We start from the raw sequence: 26,014 nt of genomic DNA, 5'->3' as shown, positions 1-26,014 counted from the left end.
TTTAGGTGGTAGCAGTATTGTCTGATTATAGAGCAGAAATCAGCAACTCAGAGGAGATCCAAATGTTGAACTTCAGCTAGACTGAAACAATGTCAGTTCAAAACCACCCCCTCTTACCCCTGAAAACACTTGGCAGCTTTCCTTTTGCTGTAGATGCCAGTTTCAGTATTGAAAGCCACCTGAGAAAGTGCATGTAAATAAGCAGCAGTGCAAAAAAAATTATGATATGATGCAAGATACTAGTTTTAAAACTTTACTTGAGCCACTGTTAAGAGTTGCAGACAAGCATCAGAGAAGCTTGATGAAGGAAGACTGACCTGCTACCCACTCCCACCACCCCACCACCCTGAAAGCCAACAGAACAAAGCAGGAGCCATGTTTCAACACTGCTTTTCAGGGGTTGTGTATCATGAACCCATTTGTGAAGCTGTGGTCTGGCAGCAAACAGCAGAGGTAATAACAAGATCTTACATTGCCTCAGCTGTTTGCTCAACTACCATGACTTCTCATGTGTTTAAAGAAGCTATATTGTAGATGGATCAGTTTGTTTTGCCACCACATTTTATCCTGATTAAACTTGCTTTAAAAGAAGGGTTAGCTAAACTCAAAATGGTGGGCAGAGGGTAAAGCATAACCACGAGAGTATTATTATGGTACAGCTTCTGGGGTTGTCAACACCACATAGTCTGACTATGTGTGCAGAGTGGTCTGGGGGTAGACTAGGGCTGTAGTCCACAGGAACAGTGATGTTTTTGAGATCCATAGAGTAGTGCTATGCTCAGCAATCCATGCTGAGAGATAGGGTGGGAATCATTTGAGCTCCAGGATTTAATCAACTGATCATCCAGCTTGGTGGTAGAACTGTCTTACTCAAGTCTGGAGTTCAATGCTGCACTCAAGTAATTGATTCAGGCCTGTAGTGTTTGTCTTTTGGATGGGTACTTGTTCAGTTTATTTAAGTCAACTACAAAAAGTGATTTGAATCTTTGTTTCTGGTTTAGTTTGGGTGATGGGTGTAACTTTCCAACTCGTCTGGTGATTATGGATCCAGAGCAACTTACTGTCTCAAGCCAAAATGAACCTGCCAAAAGGTAACTGTAGCATTTAAGATACTGATGATTTTGTACGGTTCTGTACTTCATCTGGAGAAAAATTGTTTCAGAATGATGTTTTAATTTTTTATACTTCTTGTCATCTTCAGAGTGAGTTTGTAAGTCTTCAGAGAAGGACAGAATGGATCAAGACTAAAAAATGGTGCTGCTTGATGCAGAAAGTCTGTTTCTTGGTTTTGACCTATAACAGAGGATATGGCTCTAAGGAAACAGTAATACAGAAATTAAGAGGGCTTATTGGCTCTTAACAACAATCAAAAGAGTCTCAGGAAAGACTGAATAATGTTCCGTGGGGAAAAAAAAAGTTTTAAGACATTTTTTGGAATGAGAGAAAGGCAAGGTGGTGTTTGTATTTCACCTCCTCCAGCATGCTTAGACAGGGGATGCTGAGACACAGTTTGCAAGAGATAGATCACTGTGGTTATTGCTGTGTTTTAGCACTGGAGGGGCGTTAGCTTATTGGGTTTTTTATTCCTTCCACATTTGCATATTTTCAGGAAGGCTGCTTTAGATTCAAAGACATAAGAGTATGTGAAACTTCTGGGGGTATTTACATTTGCCATTTTAGAAGTCTTTTTTATAGTTTGCTTAATTTGTAGCTGAAGGATGTTGTCAACAGCAGTCACCTGGGTTATCAGGCATTAAGGGGGTTCAAAGGCAATACTGAGAAGTTGTTGCTTCCAGTGCAACATAACCTGTGGAAATGAACTATATGGCCACAGCGTTGATGTCAGTATGCCATTTCTTGTCTATCAAGCTGTGCTTTTTTTTCCCATTAAAACTGGAGTGACCTGTGTCCAGTAAGGATTTAGACTGATGACTGGAAAAAGCACATAGGAGGATTAGGGTTGGGGGCACGGGGCCATTTTTAGTTGGCAGGATAGGGGGTTTTGTTGTTGGCTTTGCTCTTAAGGAACTTCAGTATTTTAGAAATGTCTGAAATAAGCAGCTACTGCTATTACAGAATTCCTGTTGACTTTGCTTTTCAGCTCTGGAGCCAATCAGTCCTTTCCTACTCGACCACTCAGTGAATCACAAAACCGATTGCTAGCCAGTGACAGTCAGTGGGTGGAAAGTGGCCCTGAAGAGGAAAATGTTAAATCAGGTAACCTGCACTGTAGCACTTCTGATGATTCTGTGGGGGTTTTTGTGGTGGGTTTTTCCTTTTTTTTTTTTTATTTTTTAGGCCTAAAAAGTCCTTAGGAATTGTTTGGAGTCAAGTATAAGAAGATTTGTTCCATAGAATCAAATCAGCATGTTTAGAAGTTAAGGCTAACTTGTGTCCCATGCTCTGCTCCAAAACTAGCTATTACACTAAGGTAATGGATAGATAATTCTTGCTTTTGCACTTCCTGTTCTGAGATTTTGGATCTTTTTACATTTCATTAGGGGGAGGAAAATATTTTTCCTAAAATAGGCACAACATGATAAATCCATTTTCTGGTTTGAAGTCTTTGCTATTTGTTGTGCAAATCTGCAAAAACACATAATTGAGATTCTCTCACATTTTAGGTGCAAAAAAGCATATTATAGTTTCATTGGAAAGCTGATCTCAGCTTATTACTAACCAACCATCTCAATGAGAAACAGGTAAGACCAACATAATTGATTGCCATTTCTGTATATGTATGAGTAAACTAAAATAGACATCTTGAAGTCAAAAGTCACTAGTCGTGGAATGCAGAGGAGTCCTCTGATGTTGAATGTGTAGTAGAATAAGTCTAAATAATAAATGGCTGTCTAGAAGGCAAGAATGGGAGTAATGCTGTAGTGCAGGAAACATGGGCTGGCTAGATCTGACGAGTCAGACTAATCCTGTAATTTAGATTGAAGTGGGTAGAATTAGAATTAAAGAATCTAATCTGCTAAATAGGCAATTTCAAGATGAAGTGCTGTCTTGAGGAAGCACTGTTCTTAAGGAACAGCTTAATCGTACATTGGTGGGCCATGCTGTGCTGTTATGCTTTAAGAAGCTGCGTGCACACAAGGAAGGAAGGTCGGTAGGTAAATATAGGTGTCTGCATACAGGCTGCTTTGTCATACTTGGAATCGACAGTGATCTATTACGTAAGAGCTCTGCGTGCACTTTGCATTTAGGAAGTACAAAGAGTGCTGCGGTATATATGAAAACTTCTCTTGATATATTTCCAGTTACTAAATTAGACTTATGTTGGTTTCATAGTGTGGTGATCTTATAAGCTTCCATTAATTTTTTTCTCTCTGGAAGAGAAACTGATCATACTTGCATGACTAGCAACTGTAGATGTTGAGGGCTGAGTCATTCGCTCTCTCCCCCTCACCCCCCCCAAAAAAAAAAAAGGTGGAGGGACAGGACAGAACTTGCAAGAAATTCCCATTTTCTTTGGAAAGAAAACATAGCATTTGAGTTTTGCGAGCTCAGTAATTTTAGGATCACTTTTTTCTTTTTTTTTCTTTCTTTTTTTTTTTTTTTTAATAACCCTTCTGACCTAGAATGACTAGGGGGTGGGGAGGTTGGCTTGTTTTCAAGGAAAAAAAAATCTGTCTTAAAAGGTCTGTCTGTGGGATGGTGTGATGCTTGGACTAATGTTAGTCAGACTGATCAGTGTAAATCATACAAAATCAAAATTAGACTAGTTAGTGGTATTTCTGAAAAACCTACTTGACCATGAGAACCCACCAGTGATGAGTTTTCCCTTTGCAACTTTTCTTAATGCTTTGTATAATTTTGTAAATGAATGTCCCAAGCAAAGGACTTCTTTCAGCCTCTAGGTATATAAAAACTAATCTGATCTAAACAGGTTACTAAGGCTTTTCTATTCTTCATAGAAAGGAACAGATAACTTCTGAGAGCAGGTCATCCCAGCAGCCTTTGATAGGGTATTATAGAGAGGTTTTAATCTTTCTTTCTACTGACCTAAAGAGGGAGCATAAGTGAATGGCTTAAGCTAGACAATTAACTGGTAATAGTCTGGGATTAATTTCCTTTTTATCCTGCTTCTCTCCCTGAAGTCAGGCCAAATTTAATAAAGGAAGGTTGTGTACTTTGTGTCACACTTGCCCATACTGCTGTAGTTTTAAAAGTAATACAAATAAATAGTGCATAATTGCAGCCAACACAAAAGCATTTTGTTACCTGTTTTCTCAAATAATGGTTAACTCAGTAGCACATTTCAGCCCTTCTGAGTTCAGTTGGATTTGATCACAGTTTCTGTAGGCCAAGGTGGTTGACTCCAGTCCCCCGGCAACTATAAGCAACTGTGCAATAGCTGTGAGATCCACAACATCTGTTTCGTGCACTTTCATATAGTCTGTAACAGACTAATAGTTGTATTTTTCGATTTTATGCCTATAACACACAGCAGAAACAAGGTTGTGGCTGATGAGTAAAATTGCCAGGTTATTTTGGAGAAAAAGAGCATGACTTGTGAAAGAAGGCTGATCTCCCAACCAGCAGTCTTGCAGCCTCACCTAGGCAAATCTCATTTGTGTCCCCAGATCTATCAACTTGGTTCAAAACGAATGAGCAATTCTTGCCAATCAGGGAGCCAAGAGGATTTAGCCACAGGTCAGTGGCGATGGATTGATGTTCTTAGTGGAGATAATCTTCTAAAACCTAAGAGGTTTAAACCAAAAACAAAACAACAAAAAACAAACCCACACCTCCCAGAAGGCTAATTATGAGTTGAAGTTACCTTAACTGCTGTCCTGAATCGTGAGTCTGTAAATCATGTTCCCTAGCCACATTGTGTACTGCACTATGACCTGTTTTTTCAAAGTGAGTGCTGTAATTCCATTAATCACCTTTTTTTGTTTCACTAGGTTTCTGCAACACATTTTGTGCTTGAATATTACTTAATTTTGTTTGGAAGAAGTTGGTCAATAAAAAATGGAACATGAACATTTTAGGAAGAGACAAGAAATTCAAGTTTCTGCACAGTACAATGGATTCTTGTAAGCACTATTGCGGAGCAGGGAGGTTAAGACAGATGCCTTAAGATTCTTACTGTGCATTTATGCAACACTGAATTATATCCTGCTACCAAAGGGCCAAATCCTGAAGTGCCCTGCTTGGATGCACAAGGTCCAGAGTGGGAACTATGCATTTCTGTTATGCTGCAGTGGTGGGGGTAGATTGCAGAGACTCCTACCTCCCCACGGGCAACCTTCATACCTTAGGCACTGCAGAAGTCACTCCCATAGCCGGTCTCCAGGGTACAGAAAGAAAGAAAAAAGGAAAAGAAGAAGAAAGAAAAACAAAAAAAAAAAAAAAAAGGGGGGGGGGGCAGGCAGGGGAAGAAAAATCAACATAGAGCACAGCCCGGTGAGTCTGAAGTGCAACTATACATAGTTCAGACACCAGGTGATGGGGAAGGGACTGGATGATATCTTCTCCCCTCTTCCTGTTAACCAGTCTACCCCATGATCATAGCTCTCCAAGTCTTCCGGGACAGGATTCTTTCTACTAGCTGTGCTTTGGAGCAAGGCAATGCCAACAACATAAGAGCCTTTTACCTGGGTGTTGCTTTTTTTTGCTGTAAGATTGAGCTCCCCCCCCCCCCCATCATTTTAAATTGATTTAATCGTATCAAGAACAAAGCTCAAAGAAGCAAACTCAGTTTTTAGTTGAAAAAGCGTGGATTATTACTTTCTAACACTTGTCTATTGGCACACAAAGAAAAGCCAATCCAAGAAGGCATTAACAAATGTTACATTATCTGTTAATGTCTGCAGTGTTCTGTATGAGGCAGTAATAAAATGGTAAAGTACCCCTGAGAAAAACCTTATTGCAGTTGTGTGTTGTTAGAAAATGGAGCTGGCAGAGTACTGCTTTTTCTATGGGACTCTTGCTGATTTATAAATACTGTTCTATACTCTTGTTTTATCTTTTTAATAAAGGCACAAGTTTTTATTGGTTCTAAATTACCATTCAAACAATTATCAAATTTTTGCGAGAAAATTAGTGTTGGATCATACATCTGTGTTAACACACTGAAAATGTGTATGCTTTAGTCTGCCACTTCCAAGTCCAGTTTAAGTGATGCTGAAATTGCTAAGGACTGAGTGCTTTGTGCAGTGATGTACCTGTTCACAAAAGGCAAAATGTGTTTCCTTCTGTGAGGAATAAAGTCCATCCTAAGCTCGAGATTTACAGCAATCCACATGGTTTGTTTCCCCCCCGCCCCACTCCTCTATAGAGAAGACTGCTAACTCATCTTTGGGTGGTATTGGAATTTTGCACCTGGAAAAAGGGACAAATACTATTTTCCTGTCTGTAACTTTTCTCATGTTGAGCTGAAGCTGATTACAAAGAGATGTGAGCACTTTAGATACAGACTGAAGGTAGTAGCAGAGTTGATGATCTGGACCAAAAGAATGTTTGGTTTCTCTCCTGGACTGATTGCTACTTAAGTCAAATATGTTCATGCTGGACATACTAAGGTACCAGGTATACTGTAAGGTTGAAAACAAGTATTTTTTTGTCTTGGGAGAGAATAGATTTTTCTTAGATATTAATCTTCTAGAACAAGAACCCTATGAAAACCTATGAACGTGATTTGGTCGCTATTGGATGTTGTTGAGACAGAAGTAATGGCCCAAACTTGCGTGTTTTACAAAAGTTGCAGAATGGTTCTTCAACCTTTGTACAAGAAATTTTGCTTTTGCTAATTTCGAAACTTACAAAAATATTTGCTACACATTAATCTGAAAGGTTTAGCTTTTTCTTCTCGAAGGTCAATTGAGAAATGTTGATATGAACATAAGCTCTCAGCAGTACTGCACCAGCAAAATTTTGTGAGGAAGACAACAGAGACAGAAGACTAAGTTCAGACAGCTCGTTCTGGATACCGGACCCCAAAAACCGGTGGAACTGTAATGGGGGGCCTGGGAGGTCATCTGGCTTATACTGCATCAGTGTGTTACAGCTGAATTAACACATACATCCACAGATACCATCCAGCAGAACTATAAGCAAAACCTATGTCTCTAATCCAGCAATATGGTATCTGTTCCCATCACCCCCACCCCTCAAAGTGCTTGATATTCCCTCATATGAATGTGTGTATATATACTGTAGGCTAACATCAGTATAACTAGTTTGATTTCTTAAGTCAGGATAGTTAACCTACAGGAAAAACTGTAAGTAAATAGACTGGGCTAATTCCATGTGTGTTCTCTAGCAAGTGCTGGTCATCTGAAACCAGTTCTTTGTGTATCTGATGGATGTTTTTGTGGCTTTTCATGAAGAGGTGATGTTTCTGACATCTTCATGCAGATCACGGGTACGTTTTATCCCAGGTTTTTCCTCATGTTTCAGATGAGAAAAGGAGGAGAGCAATGTGCTTAAGATACTCTTGAGGCCAGAGTGTGTAAAAGCAGGCGTTACTGAAAAGTCACTTTGACAAATATGAAACATAGTAAAATGATCCAAATATGATTATTCCAAATGTACCACTCCCAGTCCCTCCCCCTCTCCAGGGAACTGGTTGCTAAGAGAAACCCCAGGTGGATGGAAAGGAATTAAGTTCTCTAAGGGAAATGGTATTGATGAGCATTAAGGGAACACAGTGGGATAGAAGGGCCAGGCTTTCCTGGCAGGCCCTGGCTGTGGAGGAGGGTGGCAGGACGATGTCTTCTGTCTTTCAGAGTTCTGTCCTGATGGCTCCCTAGCCATAAGCAAGGGCGCTCTGTGCAGTACTAGAGAATAGGATATGCAAAACGAGGGAGCAAGCCAGAAATTTAAAAGGTGATGAGGGCAAACAGCTGTTTGGCTGTTGAGTTGCAAGCCGACGTAGGTACTACTGCCAGCAGAGGCAGGGGGCTGTAGGGGTGCCCCAGGAAATAGGTCCTTTTGGCCTGTGCGCTGGAGAGCTGAAAACTTCCCGTGAATGCGAGAAGAGCAGCCCTACCTGTTCAGGAGGCCAGGTGGGAGGTGGATCCTGAGACAACAACTGTTAAGGGTACTGGGTCATGTTGTACACACTGGGTTTGTGCTTTAATCTGCTCTGTATCAGCAAGCTGTGAAAATACTTAAGTTTGTCACTAAAAATAACAGTCCTTAAGGTTTTAAATCCATCAAAACAATTACTACTGCAAGCCATAAATAGTAGTTACTGTAGGATAGTTGGCACTGGCTGCCATTAGAAACTATGCTTTAGTTTTTCTTACTGATTTTTTTCTTTAAAAAAACCACACGTACACACAAGTCATGCACAGAAAATGACATTAACCTCCCAGTGTGAGGACAGAAGCCTGACATAGGACAAGTTTTCAGTGTGATTTCTCCTCAAGATTTCTGAAATGTCTTGAGATGATAAACCTGGGAAGATAAGGCAGGGAGATCCATAAACAGAAGATACTTAAAACTACACAGCTAATACTGGGGTTTTTTCTTACAGTTATTTATTCAGTGTACAATATACGCATTACTGCTTCTCCTATGAAAGGTGTATTATGGGAAGAGGTTTCTGTTGTAACTGACTTCCTGCAGTATTATCCTGAGACTGCAGTGTATCCTGAAATGCAGTTAGATGCATCATAATAAGCCTTTGATTAAAAACTTCCACTCTTAAGTATTCAGAGGATTATTTTAGAGGGAATTTTTTAGTGTTTTGAGTAGAAATTATGGTAACATTTTTGTTAAAGCTGCCCCTTGAATGTGAAATTTCCAAGTACCAAGCAACTTCTGGTATGCTGTTCTTAGAAACCGGTCCTGTTCTCTGGAGTGCTAAATGCCTGCAGTGTTCAGGTACTGTTTCTTCCCTCTTTTCAGCTTTTGTGGCTCTTCTGTATTGTAAATAGTCTTTTGGGGTTGGGAGGCTTTAGTTAAGTTCAATACCATTTAATATGCGCTCAAAGAACTTCTTGATCCATCTGAAGTATGGTCTGGTTGTAGCTTAACAGAGCCCCAAGAGGAGAAAAAAAAAGTGTTCTTGCGTTAGTGTCTGGCAGATTTACCAAGAGATGCATTGACTCCGACGTAGAATAACCAGATCCGCCTAGATGTGGAGCACTGACTGACCATATTTTTGAAAATGAAAAAAACCAAACCACACAACTTCTTGGCATATGTTCTCTGAGGACACTGTCTAAAATTGTATATATATAGGGGATTCAGGTCTGGGTTTACAGAGGCTCCAAATAGCGGCTACTTAAACTCAGTGCAGACCAAGAATGCATCTTTCACGGTACCTAACAAATAGCTAGGTATGTAACATCAGAGGCTCTTCTGTCCCTAAATGGCACCAAAGAGAGCAGCGACATATAAAGAAGTGATTTAATACTGAACACATTTACTATACTCATTTCTATCAATTTATTTTGTATATATAGACAGCTTTCTATATGCATTTTTCTTAATTACGTAACCGTAACCATCGTGAAACGTCATGAAGCTGCAAATTGCCATTAGTTTTAATGCTGATTAAAACTGGTGTTTGGCTGTTTGTTTTCTGCAGCAATTACTTGAATCTTGTTTCCATTAGGTAGTGAAGTCTGATGATGTTTACAGAACTGCTTTCTTTGGTTTGGGGGGTTCCCATCTTTCTCCTATCCCCTGCCCCAAGAAACAGCGCATCCTCAGCTCAGTATGTTGGGGATGAAGTATTGGGATCCCCTTTATTGGCACCAAAGCATTAATGGTGATGTGCAGATTCCCTTCAGTTTCCATTGCTTAGCTGACAGTTCATGTGCTTAGCGTGTTCCTCTCCAGTTCCTCCTCTTCCTTGACCTGTTGCTGTTACCAGCTTTATTGTGAGGAACTGAAATCTTTCTGAATGACAATTTACAATCAAAGCTATCACAGAAAGAGGCAGCGTTCCTGCTGTTAAATCTGCCCCCTCTCCCTGTTCCCTCTTCAAATTAAATGAATGAAACCTCCCTGGGTTATCTCTGCAATTATTTTTGTGTTTGCCAGCAAGGGTCATCAACATTTGCACTTATCACAATGTCCCAGCTGTTCTACTTCCACAGTTATTTTTAATTGTGCTGCCTAAACTTGTAATGAGCTGTATTTAAGTTTGAGGTGAATTGTAAAAGATATATGTAATAATGACACAGTTATTGTATTTTTTTGTATGTTACAGATAGGACTAGTCCTATGCACAGAGAAAACACATTGCCATGTATAGTTTAATACTTGAAGTAACTTTTTAAAATGGGCTTTTATAAATGAACTAAATACAAAATCACATTGCTTTGCCTGGCACTTCCTTCATGTTTTAATTGTATTGTGCAACTTCCCCATACCTATACTTTTCCGTAAATGTTATCTTAAGCCATTTATAACCATTGAAAGTGCATTCAAGGTTTTGTACATCAGTGTTCAGACCTGTTCATACTTCTCTGAAGTATGGTTCATGTTTAAATAAAAACCTTGTTACCATTTTAGGCCTCTCTTTCAGTGATAAAATACAGACTTGACACTTGAATTCATCAGTGAATGCAACATCAACTTAATAAAGTATGTGAAAGAATCTGAAAATTGCTTAGGTGTAGCGTGTGTATTGGATCAGTGAGAAAATCCACCTACCAACATTTTGTAACTCTTCCACAGTTTTTACACTCCAGCTGCATTAAACCTAAGATTACACTCTTGACACATCTTCCAGGTCACTTGGTCTCGACAAGGGAAATAAAAACACCCCAACTTGCGGCTGACTATTACACTTAAACATGACGGAGAAATCAGACTGCCACTCATGTTTGAGTCAGCTGTGTTCGTTTTAGATCAGAAATAATCTCTGTGAGACAGCAGTAACACCCAAGTTGTACTGACATGACAATGACACTGGCATTTGAATTTAACAATTCTTTCCAAAAAGTTTACAAAGCCTGTAACATTTTACAATCTTCCATGACTTCCAGCCTCGTACACCTAACTTTTTAATTCTAGTTCATCTCAGTCCGTGTATGCCCGATGAAGTGAGCACTATGCAAGTATCATCAGCTGCGTCTCAAGTACTGAGGCATACAGAGTATCCCTGCAGAAGGGAGAGTGACCATTAACAGCCATCTGGTCAGTACCAGCAGATAATCCCTTTCAAGAGAGCAGGTGTGTTCTAGCTTTCAAAAGGAAATTAGCAATGCTGTAATTCTTGTTATCATCATGGCACTTGGTAACTCAGGCCATTTTATACAAAACCCCTGAAGAACAGAAGGCAGGCAGATGGCAGACCACCACAGAAAGAACTGTCTTTCTAAAGAGACAACAATAAGAAAACATAAATTGTTCCGTAGGACTGCATTTATTAATGTAAAATTTCATATGCCGTAGCACGGTCCCATTTGTCATCCACCCTTATACTGAATTACAAAAGTACTATAACAGGTACAACAGCTGAGCCCACAATAGTGCATAATACATGCCATATTGTTCAAAATATCCACTTTTTCGACACATTTAAGTGGTTTAAATGATCGCTGATATATCTGTGTTCAGGAAACTTGGCTTTCTTCTGGCTTTTGAAAGCTTCCCATTTTGCACGTCTCTCTTCCGTGTTATGTTTGTACTCCTGTTCCCATGTCAGGTAAGGTCGACTCAGCCAATACTCATTCTCTGCTTCAATTTCCAACCTTCGGATCATTGCTTGCTTCATTGAAATGGTAACCGGTCTTGGCCGCCTGTACTTTCCGATCCACTGTCTTCCAGGAATTCTCTTTCGGAGTAATACTGTTGTTAAAAACATTATGCCTCAAAATAGAAATATAAAATACTCATTACCTTAAGAACAAAAGTTAAAAAGTTTAACAAGAAAAATTAAAAACTGCACGCATACACATCTCCTACTGCCTTTTAGCCGGCTGATTGGAACTAACCGTTAAATACAGTACACAGTACAATGACAGACATACTGGAAACCCGAGACCAGAAAAGGGATGCAGAAATCTTTATGTAGCTAATGAGTTTACTCAGTTATCTTTACATTGAGATTAAAGCATGTCCTCCATAAACTATTTATGAAAAATACGGTCCCAGACAGCATTAAACAAAGGATTCACTTCATTTCTTCTTCAGAGAGATGCACTGTCAAAACAGGGAGTATTTCCAGGTCTGCCTTCTAGATCCAGATCTGGCCTTCCCTCAGCATCAAATTTTGAGCTACAGTCTCTCCACACACTTGCTGGTATACAATTACCTAGTCTTGTATTTTGACTATGGGAAATCTCATTTGTAGAGGAAAACATCCAATATTAGACCAACCAGTGTATGTAGAAAGCACAAATACTGTTTCCAACACAATACGCAGGTGTAATAAAGAGGCAAGAAAGGCCAAGCTACGTTTAGATTTGACACACGTGCTCTTCATTAACTTATTAGTCCTAAGCATGCCTAGCTCCTAGGCCTCTCATTACACTGTATTTTCACCAACTAAGAAGCCAGCCAAGCACTTTAACACGGCATAAACCAGCCCTACTGCTGAGCAGCGAAAAGCCACCCCGCCACACAACCCCGCGCTGCTGCTCCGCTCTGACCCGGCCCGGGACCGAAGCTGCGGGGCTCCACGGCGGCGCTGCGGCCCCAGCCTCCGGCCCCGCTCCCGGCAGGGCAGGGCACAGCCGCCCGCCCCCCGGCCTGCGCCCGCTGCAGCCTCCACAGGGCCCGAGGCCGATGCGCGACACGGCGCGGCTGCCCTCCGGGGATCCCCGGTGCCACGGGAGCCACCCGGGCCACTGGGCGCCCACCAGCTCCAGGCGGGGCTCGGCCCAGGCAGCGGAGCCCGCCCCCCACCGAGGTTATCTCCCGGTTCAGGCCGGGTCAGCCCGCCCTCGAGGCGAAGCAGCCCTGCGAACGGCCGCAGCGGCGCTCCCAGTCCCACAACCAACGGGCCGCTGACCCCCGCCCTCACTCACCGACTCCCACGGCCGGTCCCCCCTCCCCGCGGCGGGAAACAAGATGGCGGCGGCGAGCGGCCCGTCTCGCGAGAGCTGGCGGCGGGCGGGCGGGGCCTGGCGGCGCCAATAGCGCGCTGCCCGCCGTTCGAAGCTGGCAGCGGGCGGCAACGTCGCTACAGCCCCGGCAGCGCGGCCGCCTTCTCTCCTCAGGGCGGCCCCGGTCCCGGGACGGCTGTTAGCGGTCGCGCGTCGGCCTAGGGCTGCGTGGGGGGCGGCTGGGGCGCTGTCCCTGTCCCTCTGGCGCTCCCCCTCCCCGCGGCCATGGATGTGTCGAGGGAGTTCTTCAGCAAGCTGCGCGCCCTCGCCACGGCGCTGGAGAAGGAGACGCAGCAGCTGGGGCGGGCCCTGCGCGAGGAGGGCACGGGTAAGCGCGGCCTCGCCCCGTCTCCTTCCCGTGGCGGCCGAGCCCGCCGGGGCCCCTCCCGCCCCCCGCAGCAAGGCCTCCGGCTCGGGGGAGGTCCGGAGGGTTGCGCTGGGTGCCCGGCGGTGACACACCTGGACGCTGGGGCCGATGGCTGCTGGGATGGGGTGGGCGGTGGGCTGGCGGGTGTCCCTCGGGAGCCCTGGATTTGGGGTCCCGCCCGCCATCGTGCCCCTGTGGGTGTGCGGAGATGGGCGTTCGGTGGGCTGGCGGGTGCGGGGATGGGGCTGGGGGTCGCTCATAGGGCATTGGTTAAGCCTTCAGTGTTCTCTGAGCTCCTTTGTGGGTGCGTAGGTGAGCATTTATCACGGGGAAAAACGGGATGAAGGGGGGTGAGACGGGAATCACATTCGTGCTTTTACTTCTTTCCATGGATTAAGGCAGCAAAACGCATTTGCGGGGCGAGTTCTCCCCTTGTGCTGATAGCTCGATCTTCTAACTGGATTTATCGCTGTGCTGTAAGACTTCAAACAGAGCTGCATTGTCAAAACAGGGAGTATTTCCAAGTCTGCCTTCTAGATCCAGATCTGGCCTTCCGTCAGCATCAAGCTTTGAGCTACAGTCTCTCCATACACTTGTTTGTACACAATTACCTAGTCTTGTCACATAGCAGGCATCCGCTTTTACACTATTTGCATTAACCTTGATTTCCAGTGAAAGAAGTAATGACAGCTGCACAAATAAGTGAACAATGCTAACACCTATCCATGTGCAAATAAGGCAGAATTCCGGTTTTTGTTCATGTATGTTTTTCAGTGGTGTCTTTTTTCAAATTTTATTATTTCAAGTTCGAGCTCTTTAAGGATAAAAACTTGGCATAAGTAATCATTGACAGCCCAGGGACCTACCTATTGTGCCAACATCTGCTATACATTAATTTCTACAGTGCTGCAACAGTAAAATGGAAGCCTGTACAGTTTCTCCGTGTAGCTTAACATACTATGCAAATAGCAGTCTCATGCCATGCAAGGCACCCTATATGAACTAGTTTGTCTTTTGGTTTCCTCTGTCTTGACTCTCTCTTAACATATGTCTCCAGCATCTCTAATACAGGAGATTATGTTCTGATGTAGAATGTATTTGCATGCTAAAATATCAATAGCCCTTTTTTTATTCTAAACCCTTTTATGTGAACATGCGTATCAAAGACTATGAAGATGAATCGCCAATAAGACTCTTCAATGACCTCTGTTGTGAAATCGAGACTTTGAAGGTAACATCTTAACTCACTTCCTTCTTGAAAAGTTGGAGGAAGGGGCTGTTCCATAAACTTACAGTCCTAATACAGTTTTGTTAGTCAGCAGTACTGACCCTTACTTTTATTCATTGACCTCCTAAGTCCTCATAACTGCTATGGATGTCGGGGTAGTGCCCAAAAACTTGTGAGTGACTTAAAGTAGATTAGCACTGTTTATTAGTTGGTGGTCACTGTTGTCATTCAGACTGGCAAGGGACAAAGGTAACACAGAACTTGTAGCTGTACCAAGGCATAGGTATAGGGGAAAAAGATTCAGGAGCAGCAGCTCCCTACAGAAGAGGTGTGCTTGTTTGTGTCCAATAACTAGCACTTGCAGTGAAGAAAATCTTCACAGAAGTTTCAGTACCTTTGACCATTCGGTTAAACTTGTGAAGAATGTTCTTTATTTCTTTAACATAAGTAGGGAAAACAGGCTACAGAAATGAGCAAGTGTAGAGATAGTTGAGAGGTAAGCTAGGATATAAACTTGGGTCTTACCATCTGCTCTGCACTAGTTCTTTGTATGTGGGCAGTAAGATTCCAAACTAACTGCTGTTATCCTATATTTTTGTACAGTAAAAATGTATTTTTGTTTGAGAGGTTACTAAGTAGTTATCGTATTGTGAACTGTCATCTTAGTTTAATGTTTGTAAGTCTTTGTACACTTGTGCCCTATATATTCCTTATATTTTGTAACCTAGTTTTCACGTACAGATAAGGCCTAAATTTGCTGCTTATCCTCATCTGAATTGAAGTTCAATACTTGTTCACACATTAAGAGTTCTGGGATTAACTACCATGTGGTGATTTGAGAACCAATATTTCTCTTTCCCTCACCTCCTCTGCCCCCAAAGGAAGATGTTAATGCCAGTCTTAATAAGAGTTGCTCTGAAAAGCAAACAATTCATGAGTTTATGAAGGCAAGTGAAATACTGATGGAAAGAAATGCAGCAGATCTTGAAAAAATAAGAGAGCTGTTCCAGAAATACAGCTACAAAACATGTCTCGAAGACTCTACAGGTAGTATTTCTTGGCAAATATGTGAAGAAAAATGTAATTTTCTAAAATGTTTCTCTTTAGTTGTGTGTATGTTTCTATTAATTAAGACATCAAGTACATCTATGTTATTTGCTTTATAATAATATACAGAGGGTAAAAGTTCATTTTGTGATCAGTGCTGTAAGAATAAACCAAAATACAAAACTTACGAGTTAGATCTCCTGCCATGTTCTTCAGTTAGTGTGGGTTTGGGGAGTTGGTTTTTTTTTCCCTCCAGTAATAGCTATATTCAGAAAACATGCTAGCAAACATGTTTTCGTAACCCAGAGAATTATGCTGCCTCAGCTTCTCATGCATGGGAAACTGTTGTAGATGTATCTAGATTAGTTTGTATTCATATGTGATGATTGCATTAACTTAAAATCACCATAGAGAAAAGATTAAAATAATGTGTTCCACGGCACAGATGGGAAAGGAGAAGCACATATGGGGATTAGTGACAGGTGGCAAGCAGTAGTAGCTTGATCATTGGAGTGGGAGTTCCTGAATCCAGTAGAAAGTGGACACACACCTGTGTGACAAATCCAGATACTCCAAATAAGTGCAAAATACTACAACTATCAGCACTGCACATACCCTGTCAAGGGCCAAATCAATCTTCAAGAAGCCTTTGGCCGGGCACATCTTAACTATCCCCTGAACATTATTCACTCATTACATAAACCAAAATTGTGGTCATGGACCATATTCACTCTGAGTTAAGCTACTACAACTGTTTTACGAAGATGTGGCAGAAGGCTCTGATTTTATAGTACCTTCCTGTCTTCTCTCTGCCTTTAAAGACTTCAAACAGAGCTACAAGGTTAATTTATTTTTTAAGATGTGTTTTTAAGCAAAGTGTATTTGAATATGTAATACCAAGACACACGAAAAGGTAATACCTCTGCCGTGTTATTTTAAATAGCTTCCCCACCCCACCCCACCCCCGCCTTGCTGCTTGTATCTTGCAGAAATTCACAAATGTTTTGGGGTGTTTCAGTTTAACTACAGAAATGTACAAATTACACATTTGCTTATTTCTGCAGTGGGCTGCTCTTGTTACCTAAAAAGCTACCCACTTTCATGAGTTTTTAGTTGCTGCTTCATAACCTTTCTTCAATACTGTTTTTCTGAAGAATGAGTATTAAAGTACTGTGTGCAACCTTTGCTCTTTCCCAAAAAACTTTGTTCTATACAAATTTTGGTTTTGTTGTAATTTATGTTTACATTTTTAATGAATTTCCACTCTTGCACTGAAATGGAAACAAATAAATATATTTAAGATTAGCACTTCTTGCCTGCTTCATGCAGGGAGATGAATCCTATTAAAAAATACATGCATAAAAATCTCTCAATTTCATTTTTCCTAGAAATAATATTTACCAATGAAGTGAAATTCAGCAGATGTGTGACCTATATTACAAATATAGCTTAGCCTGGTATAAGCTTTTGATATCTGTTGTAGCTTCAGGTTCAATGCTTTAAAATGAAAGAAGGTATCTATTTTTTACAATAAAACTGATTTTGAATATTGGAGAGGACATTCAAATTTATTTTAGAAATTCTTAAAAGAGAAACTTCTGGCATAATTTTTTTAATTACTTTTTTAAATAGGAGAGGAAGAAGTAGTTAACAGTGATTCGCCAGTGTCTGTCCAGAAGGAATCTGGTGAAGAAAAAGCAGATGATGTACCTCATCTTCCTGCTTGTACTGTGACGTCAATGGTGCCCGAAGACCCACTGCAGACCCCCCAGCTTTCTGATTTTGGTCTTTCACAATATGCTTTCTCCAAACCTTGGATTGCATTGAAAGAACAACATGCAACAAGTGCACATCAAGAAAATTCAAAGAACAGGACCCCACTAAAACCACAGACCACCTATGTTTTGCCCAAAACCCCAAAATGTATGCTGAAGATGGACGATTATGAGTGTGTGACACCAAAACTTGAACACTTTGGCATTAGTAAACATACCACATGTATGAATGAGGATTATACAATGTCGCTTATTCGCAAGATTCCTCAGACAAGCAAGAAGTAAGTAAATGACATAAGTTCAGTTTGTTTCTCTACTGAGCTTTCTGTTGTTTCCTCTTGCTGCATTAATTTCTTGGCTGCTGTTGCCCCTGTTGTCTTCAAGCAGTTGATACATTATTATCTGCCAGCTGGTTAGTCCTGTGTCTTTCTTCGACTCTGCCTATCTTTATGTTTACCCTTTGTGGTGCCAAACGCTGCCATGAAACAGATCTCTTAATATGCTGCTTCCCTTGACTGCACCACGGTAAGAATCTTCCATACGCAATTATTTACAAAGCGAAAATGCACAGTATATCTGATCTTTTGCTTTCCTTAACTTTGGATTTGGATTTGAGGATGTGTCGTCTGCAGTAGATATATCCAATTTAAAGGTTTCAAAAGCTTTAGGAATACAGACCCAGAAAAACACTTCTAAAGCATTCAGTAAAATGCCTTGTTGCAGAAAAGGTGTATCATCTCTTGTGTTACCCAGCTCCACCTTACAAACAGTTAGCTCTTTTTGCTCCATTCTGTTGAAAAGACATCTCCAGACTTTCACGTTTCTCATTAAAATTAAAGAATCTGCAGCAGTGAGATGTAGAACACCTTAGCAGTAGAGGCAATTTTCTATACTTCTAAGGTGATGTAAAGGTAGTTAGGTCATGGTTTTATAGTTAGTATTAGCAACATGTTGAATTTTAAAAGCTGACGGTATCTAAAAGAAATTCAGTGCTCTGCAGCTAAATATTTGGTATTTAGATAAATTGTTCAAAAAACCCCAAGAACCATATTCAAATTAAGTTGTGGAAATAATAATTCAAATTTATATATTTTAAAATTTTATTTTTTTAATCGCTGGTATTTGCAATTTAGGCACAGGTGTGAAGTTCTTCAGAACCATGCCAGCTTGAGTGACCTTGTCCCCTCCCCCAGAGATCCAGTTTACTGCAATGGTTAAATTTTGAGTGGGGTTTTTTTTGGTTTTTAATTACTGCGGAAAAAGTTAAAGTGAAAAGATACACTTTCTTTTAAAATGGTTTTGCGATCTCTCCTTTGGAATACTTATGTAGATACTATAATATCTATAAAGCTTTATAGTATTTGAATTGTAATAACAGGAAAACTTACTCAATTCTGTAAGATAATAATTCAAACATCGTTCCCTCTCAAATATTTTGAGAATAGTTTCAGCTTATCACATAATTTAAATTATTCTCATATTTATAACTTTTTGTGGTTTTATACTACTTTTCCTATTTAACGAGGACCAGTTTAAATGTGATCTTCAGCTTTAATTATGGCTGTAATTCATAAAGGGATACATTCACAAATGCAGATTCTATTTCTGTGGCTTCTAGTGAAACAATTAGGTAGTCCACTAGCGATATTATTATACAATACAAAAAAATCCCACACTAGCAGTCTTTCATACCCATAATGATAATATTAAAATTCTGTAGAGAATTAGCTATAGCATGATTGCTTTTTAACACATCATCATTATTAATGATCGAACCAGATGGACACATACTGATTGTGACTCAAGTTAAAGCTACATATGGATTCAGAATAAGTGGCATATGTGAGGGGTCATGACATTAAGTCATTAGTTAAAATGTTGTTTAACTGTCTTTTAGCTTGCTTATTTTGTTTATTTTGCAACATTAAAGTTAGCTTGCAGTTTGATCAGAAGGGTTGAAACAATTGAACAGCTTGTTATGTCCAAAAAGTACTCATCTCACCTCTTAGTGAGAAGGCGCAGCATGTTAAATGGGCAGAACACTAAGCCAAGAAATAAAGAAACAAACAAAAAAAAATTGTTTTCATTGGATAATGGGCAGAATCTCTTCCCTGAGGATCAGATAAGCTCAAAACCTAGTACACATGAGGTAGCCTTATACCTGTAGTTTCTAGGTACAAAGACAGGTAACAATCTGACTTTCTTGGAGACAGCCCTGCCCTTTCATATAATTCGCTTGTGCCATCCAGGTCTTGTATCTAGCTGAAAACTGTCTAGCAGCTACGTATTGTGTGAAAACCACTTCAAAAATTCATCTCAAAGTTCTCAAAAATATTTGATAGACCTCAAGTCCTCCAGCTTTGTTTTTCAGTTTTAAAGCAGGTGAAAGGAACAATGTGCTTTGATGCACCTACTACAAAGCTGAAACCAAAAGTAATCCGGAGAGAAGAAAGGAGAGGGGGAAAAAAAAAAGGGGGAAAGCATCTGAAGAAAAGTGTTGTACTTGTTCTTCTCCATTGTAAAAACTAGGAATCGTATGGGTTTAGGTATCTATAATACCTCTGAGGCAAAACTCAGTTGAAAAATTCTTTTTTTCTGACTCAATTTGAGATGTGTTCATCTAAGTAAAATATACTGCCTCAAACATATTTTTAAATTTTTTTTTTTATGTTTAGGCTTTGTGTAGAGAAGCTCTAAATCTAGTTCTCAAGTAGGCACACTTTTGTGTAGAGTTTAGGTAAGCTTTCTTGTCTGGTATTGTCCCTTAACTGCCTACACCCTTCTTCCACTGGAATATTTTGGGTAGGAAAAAAGAATTCTGAACGCTTCTGTTTCCAGTTTTGTGGAATTGATTTTTAAATGGCTTTTCACTGTAAGTCAGCTAGTGATTAACATAAGTAATTTTATTCAGACTTCAAAACTGAATTAAAAACCTTTTTGTGCTCACAACGGTACTAGTTTAAGAGCCAAAAAGATTTCCTCCTGCCCTAGACACCTTTTGTTGTCTGTTCATTTTGGGATTATTTTTCTTTTAATGCCTTGGATTGAAATCTTAGTGGATTTGGTAAATTGTGGATGGACTGAACATCTGCATGCTACAAATTGCTGCAGTAGAATCATAGATGAAAAAGTCATCTTCGAGGAAATGAATTTTTGACTTGCATGTTGATAAACAAATACTAAAAAAGTGATCAGTTTGACAGTATTCCTTTAATTGTGATTTCTTCATATTACTTGAGAACTCATTGAGAGGTTTAATTTTCAGGTTGTTTGAAGAAGATGATCTTAAAGTCAATGTACCAGAAATTATATCCAGGGAGATCATGGTTACTCCTAGGCCAAAATCAAATGTGACAGCTGAGAATGGTAAGTTAAAAGTATGTGAAATAAGTATACGTACGCAATTTTTACATGATGCATGAGTAAATGCATTGTAAACACATGGTTAACTTTTAAACTGTGTTTCTTGTTCAATATAGTTAATCTAGGCCTAGTCATTGTATGAGTACTAATGTCTAGAAATTAATGTTGGTGGCTTCTATGGGAAGGTTTCTCACTTCGGTGTAAATCTTTGCTCTTTCTTCTACTCATAATCCATCTAGAATTATACAGAGCCATCGATCATTTTGTACTACAGCTTATCCTTATTTGAAATGAAAATACCGGTTTGCCAACAGCCTTTCTTCCTGAGAATACCCATTAGATCTGTTTAAAGATAGGAAAGAAACTGTTTTGAAAGAGGCTAACGAGACAGTAACTTAGATCTTTCAAAAATAGTGCTAAAATTTCTTTGAGAGGAATTATACTATGTTCTCTTGAAAATATGTGAAGACCTTTGTACAAATATAGTGACAATTGAATGTATGAGAAGCTAAAGCAATGTTGGTTTAAATTGGGCTTTTTCAGCTATTCAGTAGTGGGACTAGACTTACGACTTTTTTTTTTACATTTGCATTTCCTGTTTTTATGGAATTCTGGGATTTAGGTGGTTCTTCATGCTGAAAATATCAGCTAAAATGATACAGGTGTGTTAGAATATGCAAATAGACTTAAAGAACTAAACTGGGGCACTGAAACTTATAACATGTGTGTGTATTTTTATTTTTATTCCACACTTTCACCCTTAATTTCAGCAGCTGGCTGGATGGCTTCTCCTATGATGCTAGAGTTCTGTACTCCTGATGTGCAAATCTGTTCCAGAAGAAATACTATAGTATCAGCAAGGTCACCAAAGACAAACAAACTATCTCCTCCCAGTCATACAGGAACACCAGAGTTGCCAGATTTTGAAACAAGATGGCTAAAAACAGAAGCTAAGGTAGTAAATAGCAATTAAATACATTTTCACACACTTCTTACTGTCTGTTTGGGATTCTTTTTCAATACTATTTTTGTTATATCATTGTAGAAGATCTTTCTAATAGTAATTTTGTTTTTAATAAATGTTTTTACTTTACAGAAGATAAGTAAATTAACCAAAGAAATTTAATACCTCTTTTGCAGCAGGTAAAGCAGGGAGGAAAGAATGAGTCAGTGACAAAGGATGACACAACAGATAAACAACACATAGAAGATAGCATTCCTTTTCTTGTGACCTCTGATGAGTATCTTAAAGATTTTGAAGACCCTTCTCCTCCCAAAATAAAAAACTATGATGACCAGTTACTCAGTACTCCTCCATCTCCAGAAATAACAAGGATACCGGATGATATTCTACAGGTTAGCTAATATACTGTGGGTTTTTTTTTTTTCCCCTAAGTAGTTTTAATATCAAAATAGTAAAATTAAAAGGGCTTAGTTCTATCAAATTGTGTTATTTGAAAATAAATAGCTCTCTGCTACTTACTAAAAATACATAAACTGTAATCCTGTTTTGAGTTCTTAGGTAATTCTTTTTATTCCCTTTTAATGTTTCCCGCAGATTCTGTCCAAGTATAATAAAAAAGTAGATTCTCCTAAAGCCAAGGAAATGGAGACGAAGGCAGCAAATGCTACAAGATCTGAAAGTGATTTTAGTAATGACTGCCACAAAGAGAACAGGTATGATTAAATTTTACAAATTTGGTTATTTAATTTGGAGGAGCTATGAAGATGCTTTAATGCAATTAGAAATTCATGCAGCTGCTTGCTCTTCAGCTACCAAAATAGCTCTTGTTGCTGTGACTAACTATTCTTCGGCATGGTATCTGACGGCCTTTTTGCAAAGAACAAACATTATGATTGATTGGGTGTTTGAATCCTCCCAACCTTACAAAAAAAAAAAAAAAATAAAAAGGTAGTTTTACTGTTTTATGTGTAGGTATATTTTGTTTTGTGGCCATCAAAGTATTAGTGAATGGTTTCTTCTGAGTAAATTAGGCAATAAAACTAAGGAGTTGGAGAAAACTATGTAAGTGATGTGACTGATTTCACAGTTGTTCTGGTAAAGATAAAGTTCTTTGAAATGCAAAGCCATCTTATGAGCAATATATGAGATTAAATTAGTCTACAATAAGTATGAGTAATCTTTGAACAATGGAATAATACCCTTTAAAAAGACTTCAAATCAATTTGAATAGAAAGACGTTTTTGTGACAACTTGATCAAGTGTAGATATTCCTTATTCAATGTAATGTATATTACACTTGAATATCAGTTAAATTTGGGGCCAGTACAGATTGTTTAGGTAGGAGGTACAAGGAACACATAAAGAGTCAAATAATAATTACAACAACCCAGAATAAGACTGATAAAAGTACTTATCTTAATATGCCAGGAGTTGGAATCCAATTGAGTAATGAAACAGAGCAAAGTTCTTACTTTAGCTGACCTTTCTTTTTTTCTTGTCAAGATGGTTTAAAAGAAGCTTTGATGTTTGTGTCTTCTGCTAATTCAAAATATGATTGAGACAGTAAGTTCATGAACTCTTCTGGATTTATTTGCAGAGGATATCCTGGATATGTCAAGCCAAATACCTGAAATCAAGCTGAAGACCATGTTGAGACTGCTTGATATTCATGGATCTTATCACTGAATTGTAACAAGGTTGAAAAACAAAATATTATATTGGTGGGAGGAAAGAAGCATGCAAAGGACAAGCTTTATTTAATGGAGAAAAATTTTCCATTATGTGAATGAACTTGAACTAACAACTTGTGCGTATTTTTTTAATTGATATTATTGGCAAAATGTATTGAGGGGTTTTGAATATATTTATGTGCTTCAAAGAGGACCGGGGTTGTGTATGAGGTAGCACTTCAGTTGTTTCATCTGATTCTCATGTTGGTTGTGTATGTTTGTGTTTGCAGTAGGCTGTAGAGAAGTGTAGTTTTGCTGCAAGGGGACGAGTCCAGTACATTGCCCCAGAAAGCAGGTATCTCTGGCTGTTCTGGTGATGCTGCACATCATTCCAGGGCTGAGTCTGAAGTGCAGTACTTCAACAGTATTTGGTATCTTAAACAGAAAGAAGTCCTTTTCTTTACTGGAAGAGTAACTCCTGCTTTACTGTTTATCTTCAACTGCTGGAAAGATTTGCTGGCGGGCATGTAGGTGACTGCTTATTCTCCTGCTCTGCTGCCATGTGTGCATTCTGTAAGTGATAGTGTCACTTCTAAACATGCACGTCTATCCCCATAACAGCTAACCAAGCTTAAGTTCTCAGGGGTGTTTGACTCTTTTTGTAGCATCTGGTAGTCATAGTAATTAGGATTTTTTTTTTTCGACCAGAGATTTTACTTTTGTCCACAAGAAATCCCAGCTTATCCTTGTTTGGAGCCAGTTTGCTGTTTCCAGTGTCAGCTATTTCTCTGAGTAATTCCAGGACTGCTCTTACCATATGTATATGTTCTTCCTGTTGATGGCTAAAATTTTGTCATTTATATGAGGACAGGCATGCAATACATGAAAAGGGAGAGACTGTCCCAGGAGCTGGGGAGGAAGTGTATGCTGTTCTGAACTTTCTAAACACAGCTCCAGTTTTGTGGTTGTTTTTTTTTTTTTTAAGTTCTCAGGATATGCAAATATCTAGAGATGCCTGGAAGTATTTCTCCAGTTGCTTAGATGGATATGTGGCTAAAATCTTTTTCCTGCTATTCTAGTAATTCTCCAGGATAAGCATACATCAAATTAACTGGAGAAGCTGATTTTTTTTACTAGTTCCAGACTCAGCACACTGTCATTTTTCTGTGCTAACTTCTATTTATGTATTATTATATGTCAGTCTTTGAGCTTGATTGACACTTTTGAATAATAAATGAATCTGTCTCAGGTGCTTGGTGGCTGCTATAAAACCACTTGTTCTACTCTGCTCCTTCAGAGAGTGAAGGCCAGACCTGCTTCCAGCATCTTCACAGACTAAAACCATTTAATGGGCTGGATGCTAGTCTTGGAATGTGGTGGTCTTAAAAAGGTAAAAAGTATCTGCTGCAGAGCCAGACTGATCTACCAGAAGTAAGCAGGGGTTTCACATTCTGCATTCTCCCTTCACAGCACTTCATGGCTACTTTCTTGCCCTGAAGCAAGTTAGATTTCCCGAAGGACCCCATTTAACATGAAATGGAACAAGCAGCACTACTGTCCTGGACCTGGCTGTATTCCCTCCTGCCTTCACCTAAGGATATTCCCAAAAGTGCTTATACATGTCGTTTCCCTACACTTGAGAAAACTCTCTGCTCCCCTGCCCTATGCAGAGTTGAACCCAGCAGTGCTGGGGTTCTCACAGTAAGCCACTTGCATAGTTTTTCTTGCCTGTTAAAAAATAATTTTTGCTACATTTTGTAGCTATTTCATTAACTAATGTTAAAGGGATTCAATTACTATTTTGAAATACAGATTATCTTCAGGATGACAATTGAAGTCTTAAAATCTTCTGGTCTACTCAAGCTATTATGACATGCTGGCGTGAGACTTTTTGGAGTCTAGAAACAAAGTTTTACTAGTTAGTTTTGCTTTTCTTGCCTACAGTGTTATCCTAATACAGGTAACACTGCTCTTTGTACTTATATTCTTCTTTATAGTAGGACCATTGCTGTGATGGCAGATAATTATCAGAGCAGCAAAACAAAAACTAGTTTTAGTTTGTTGTGCTTTACTTTTGAAAACCTTTTAGGTTTCAGTAAGGCCTAAGGAGTAGTTTGAGTATTGGAGGTGAGGGAGGGAAAAGTTGGCGTAAGTAAAAGCGTAACAGTGTTGGAAAATGATCTGTGTTCAAAATAAACTAGGGAGGGAGAGTTTTGTGTTTTGTCTTTTGTTTTCTTTTCCTTTTTTTTTTTTCTACTCAGATCAGCTGTCATGTGGGTGGCTGCGTGGCCATCTGATGAACTTGTGCAGTTTAAGTACTGGAACAACCAGGGATGTAGCCATGGGTTTGGAGGAGGGCGAGACTCCACATAAGCCAGTATTCCTGCTGAAGGAAGGCTCGTCCCACTGCACACTCATATAACATGTCAGAGCGTGAAGAATGCAAGAGGAAAGATACATGTTGATTTGTTGTGGGGTGAATTGGATAACAGCATTGGCCAGTCAGAAAGTGCACTTTGGATAAACAGTAGCAAATGCAGTAGTTCTGGAAGACGCAATGGTTACCTGAAAACAGGCA

General features: G+C 39.7%; 3 protein-coding genes across 16 annotated transcripts in view; 2 read left to right on the top strand and 1 right to left on the bottom strand.

The window, feature by feature from the left end:
- ZDHHC20 (zinc finger DHHC-type palmitoyltransferase 20) overlaps positions 1-10,476 on the top strand; it is a 48,580-nt gene extending 38,104 nt beyond the window's left edge. For 2 of the 8 annotated variants that reach the window (XM_037376199.1, XM_037376203.1), the window contains 4 exons: positions 1,002-1,091; positions 2,102-2,217; positions 2,625-2,702; positions 4,914-10,476. In XM_037376199.1, the coding sequence (XP_037232096.1) occupies positions 1,002-1,091; positions 2,102-2,217; positions 2,625-2,662 (244 nt within the window). In that variant the 3' untranslated portion in view covers positions 2,663-2,702; positions 4,914-10,476. Of the gene's footprint in view, positions 1-1,001; positions 1,092-2,101; positions 2,218-2,298; positions 2,432-2,624; positions 2,703-4,913 lie in introns of those variants that run through there. The other 6 variants (XM_037376197.1, XM_037376202.1, XM_037376200.1 and 3 more) reach the window with 4 other exon arrangements.
- An 843-nt stretch (positions 10,477-11,319) lies between these two features.
- On the bottom strand, positions 11,320-13,033 carry MRPL57 (mitochondrial ribosomal protein L57). Of its 2 annotated transcripts, none has more exons than XM_037376205.1 (2): positions 12,945-13,033; positions 11,320-11,784 (listed from the first exon to the last, which is right to left on the bottom strand). In XM_037376205.1, exon 2 carries the CDS (start codon positions 11,777-11,779, stop codon positions 11,468-11,470), a length of 312 nt encoding a protein of 103 aa, XP_037232102.1. In that variant the 5' UTR covers positions 11,780-11,784; positions 12,945-13,033; the 3' UTR covers positions 11,320-11,467. The 2 variants fall into 2 exon arrangements, with proteins under 2 accessions (XP_037232102.1, XP_037232103.1); XM_037376206.1 differs by lacking the exon at positions 12,945-13,033 and adding an exon at positions 12,777-12,912.
- A 47-nt stretch (positions 13,034-13,080) lies between these two features.
- SKA3 (spindle and kinetochore associated complex subunit 3) lies at positions 13,081-25,649 on the top strand. Of its 6 annotated transcripts, none has more exons than XM_037376191.1 (9): positions 13,081-13,350; positions 14,510-14,620; positions 15,499-15,664; positions 17,297-17,720; positions 20,705-20,805; positions 21,573-21,757; positions 21,946-22,158; positions 22,361-22,479; positions 23,364-25,646. In XM_037376191.1, the coding sequence occupies exons 1-9, from the start codon at positions 13,252-13,254 to the stop codon at positions 23,395-23,397; spliced, it is 1,452 nt and encodes a 483-aa protein (XP_037232088.1). In that variant the 5' UTR covers positions 13,081-13,251; the 3' UTR covers positions 23,398-25,646. The 6 variants fall into 6 exon arrangements, with proteins under 6 accessions (XP_037232088.1, XP_037232087.1, XP_037232090.1 ...); XM_037376190.1 differs by having other exon boundaries at positions 13,082-13,350; positions 21,576-21,757; positions 21,943-22,158; XM_037376193.1 differs by having other exon boundaries at positions 13,084-13,350; positions 14,556-14,620; positions 21,576-21,757; positions 21,943-22,158.
- Positions 25,650-26,014: the final 365 nt, after the last annotated feature.

Source organism: Falco rusticolus, chromosome 2, assembly GCF_015220075.1.
Source record: "Falco rusticolus isolate bFalRus1 chromosome 2, bFalRus1.pri, whole genome shotgun sequence".
Taxonomy (NCBI): Eukaryota; Metazoa; Chordata; class Aves; order Falconiformes; family Falconidae; genus Falco; species Falco rusticolus.
The sequence above is the reverse complement of the archived record's forward strand: the minus strand, read 5'-3'. Positions and strand labels throughout refer to the sequence as shown.